The 2,254-nt window shown below is 45.3% G+C and overlaps 1 protein-coding gene across 1 annotated transcript; it reads right to left on the bottom strand.

The window, feature by feature from the left end:
• Positions 1-268: 268 nt before the first annotated feature.
• LOC118429514 (enoyl-CoA delta isomerase 1, mitochondrial-like) lies at positions 269-2,254 on the bottom strand (the record flags this gene model as incomplete). The annotated part of the gene is given in 2 exon segments (XM_035840011.1): positions 269-902; positions 2,076-2,254. Coding segments are annotated over 2 exon segments (346 nt in total), but the record flags the coding sequence as incomplete, so codon positions are not given.

The raw sequence follows: 2,254 nt of genomic DNA, 5'->3' as shown, positions 1-2,254 counted from the left end.
ATAGCCCTTCTATACGTGCTATTGCGTAATCGAGCCAGCATGGCCGAGCGGTCTAAAGCACGGTACCTATCTTCCGTAGATTGTAGGATCGATCCCCACTTGCTAATTTTTTTTTCTTTGTTAGACAAATCTCATGTAGTGTTTTTTAATAGAAGAAAGATCAATTCAGTAATTCGATGTTTAAAAACTCTTTTTTCGTGTGATTTTGTTTAACATCCAGGCTTTTTCCAAAATACGCACCAGCCAGCTTTTTTCAGAAGCTTTCTTGTTTTCACAGTCCCCTTCCTACAACCTGGAAAGTAAACTATGTAAAACGAGTATCTGCATGCACGAGGGGTAGACATGCTGGTAGGCAATAGCTAAAAACAAATCAATCTCTGCAGATGGTGGATAAGACACAGAGTTATTCAAGTGACCTAAACATCGACCGACCCAAGAGAAGGAAAACTCTAAGAAACCCAGCCGGACTCTGGTGGCTGTGAGCAGAGTTGGTGTTAGAAAGGGCATTCAGCCGTTAAAAACCCCGCCTCAAACCCGTGTCAAGTCGTGTTTTGTGTTTGATTTGTCGACAAAAATGACCTGACAACACGTCCAACCCCTGCACAGGGAACAACGGACACTAAACCGGATAGAAGAAGAAGAAGAAGATTAATTCTGTAAGTAATTTTCCAGTTGTAGAGATTGACTCATCCTTAAACAAACGTGACGTCCGATAGGCCAGAAGTTCCCCAGCCCTCAGCTCTTTCTCTTCTGCAGCGAAGCGATGTACGCGCCCAGCGACCTCTGCACGGAGTCGCGCCCGATGAAGTCTGCGAAGAACTGGGCGTCCTTCTCCTTCTGGGAGCGGAGACGGTCGAGCACCTGCTTCCGCATGGACGTCTTGGTGATGACTCGGGCGGCGTCTGGGGAGGGGGGCAGGGCAGGGGATTAGTGAAACCACTTCACAACCACTTTAAGCATAACCGGTGCAATGTAGAGTGTTTGCCTTGCATTCGGTAGGTCGTGAGTAAAATCCCCGGCCGAGTCATACCAAAGACTCTAAAAATGGCACATGCTGCTTTCTCTGCTTAGCACTCAGCACTAATGAGGAAGAGTATGGAAGTTAAACACACATCACTACCAGCGGACCAGCCCCTTGCTGAAGTGACTTGCACAAATGTGTGGCCCAAGGGCTTTGAAGTGGAGATGGGCGCCACCCTACGCATCTGTAGATGCATGGGCAAACTTTAACTTTAACTTTAACTTTAACTCTAACTTCACAACTCTTACTTTGCTCTGACAGCTGATCTAGAACATAATCTGTAAATGCAGAAACTTTCACAGTGTTTTAATGTTCACGGTTTTCGCGGTGGCCGCTTCACCGCCAACTTAAAATCCCCCGCGAACATTTTTCAATGGCAGTAAGAGACTACAGTGCATGGTGCTACAGCGAACTGAAAACCACTGCAAAAAGTCTTTTTTTCCGCTACCGCAAAATTAAATCCCCACTAACTTAAAAGCATTTACAGTATATTTTCTACTAACCAAAAACATAAGTACTCTCAAAACTCCCCCACAGAATTTACAATTGGTTACCAAAAATACAGACATACTATTTTTCTATCAATACACCTAGCGGTAGGGCTGGGTATCGGTACAGCGTACCGGTACAAAACCGGTTTTTCTTATTGGACCGGTCCAGAAAAAACGGACCTGAAAAAATTAGGTGGACCGGATGTTGGACCGATTAGAAAATTAACATATTATTTGATCAGGCATTCACACGTTTTGGAGCTTGCAGATGGAAGAAAATGACAAGAGTGAAGTAGAGTAGAGTTTATAGTAATTTCTACCAAGTTTTACAGCCAATCGTACAGGTGCAGTTACAGTTGTGTGATTTTAAAACGCCAGTGTAAGTCTAATACTCCACCAAACAGATTTCTTTGTAGTGAAATGGACCATTGGTATGAATCATACTGCATCAGGTCCAGGTTCAGGTCCGGACCTGGACCTGATCCTCTGGACCTGAACCGGACCTGTCATCGTTCTATCTAAAACAACAAAAAAGACGCATACTTTATGAAGCTTCTCCCCACCTGGAATCTGTAGCCAGTTTTTTAGTTCGCCCTGCACGGTCGGCATGACCTCTGCTAAGGGCACGACCTTGTCCACCAGTCCGATGGACAGCGCCTGCTGTGCCGAGTACATCGCGCCCAGCTGTAACGCCTTCTCCGTCTCACGGTGTCCGATGGTGTTCAACATCACATCTTCAAAC

Source organism: Branchiostoma floridae, chromosome 13 (genome assembly GCF_000003815.2).
Source record: "Branchiostoma floridae strain S238N-H82 chromosome 13, Bfl_VNyyK, whole genome shotgun sequence".
Taxonomy (NCBI): Eukaryota; Metazoa; Chordata; class Leptocardii; order Amphioxiformes; family Branchiostomatidae; genus Branchiostoma; species Branchiostoma floridae.
This window is presented reverse-complemented; position numbering and strand designations above follow the sequence as displayed.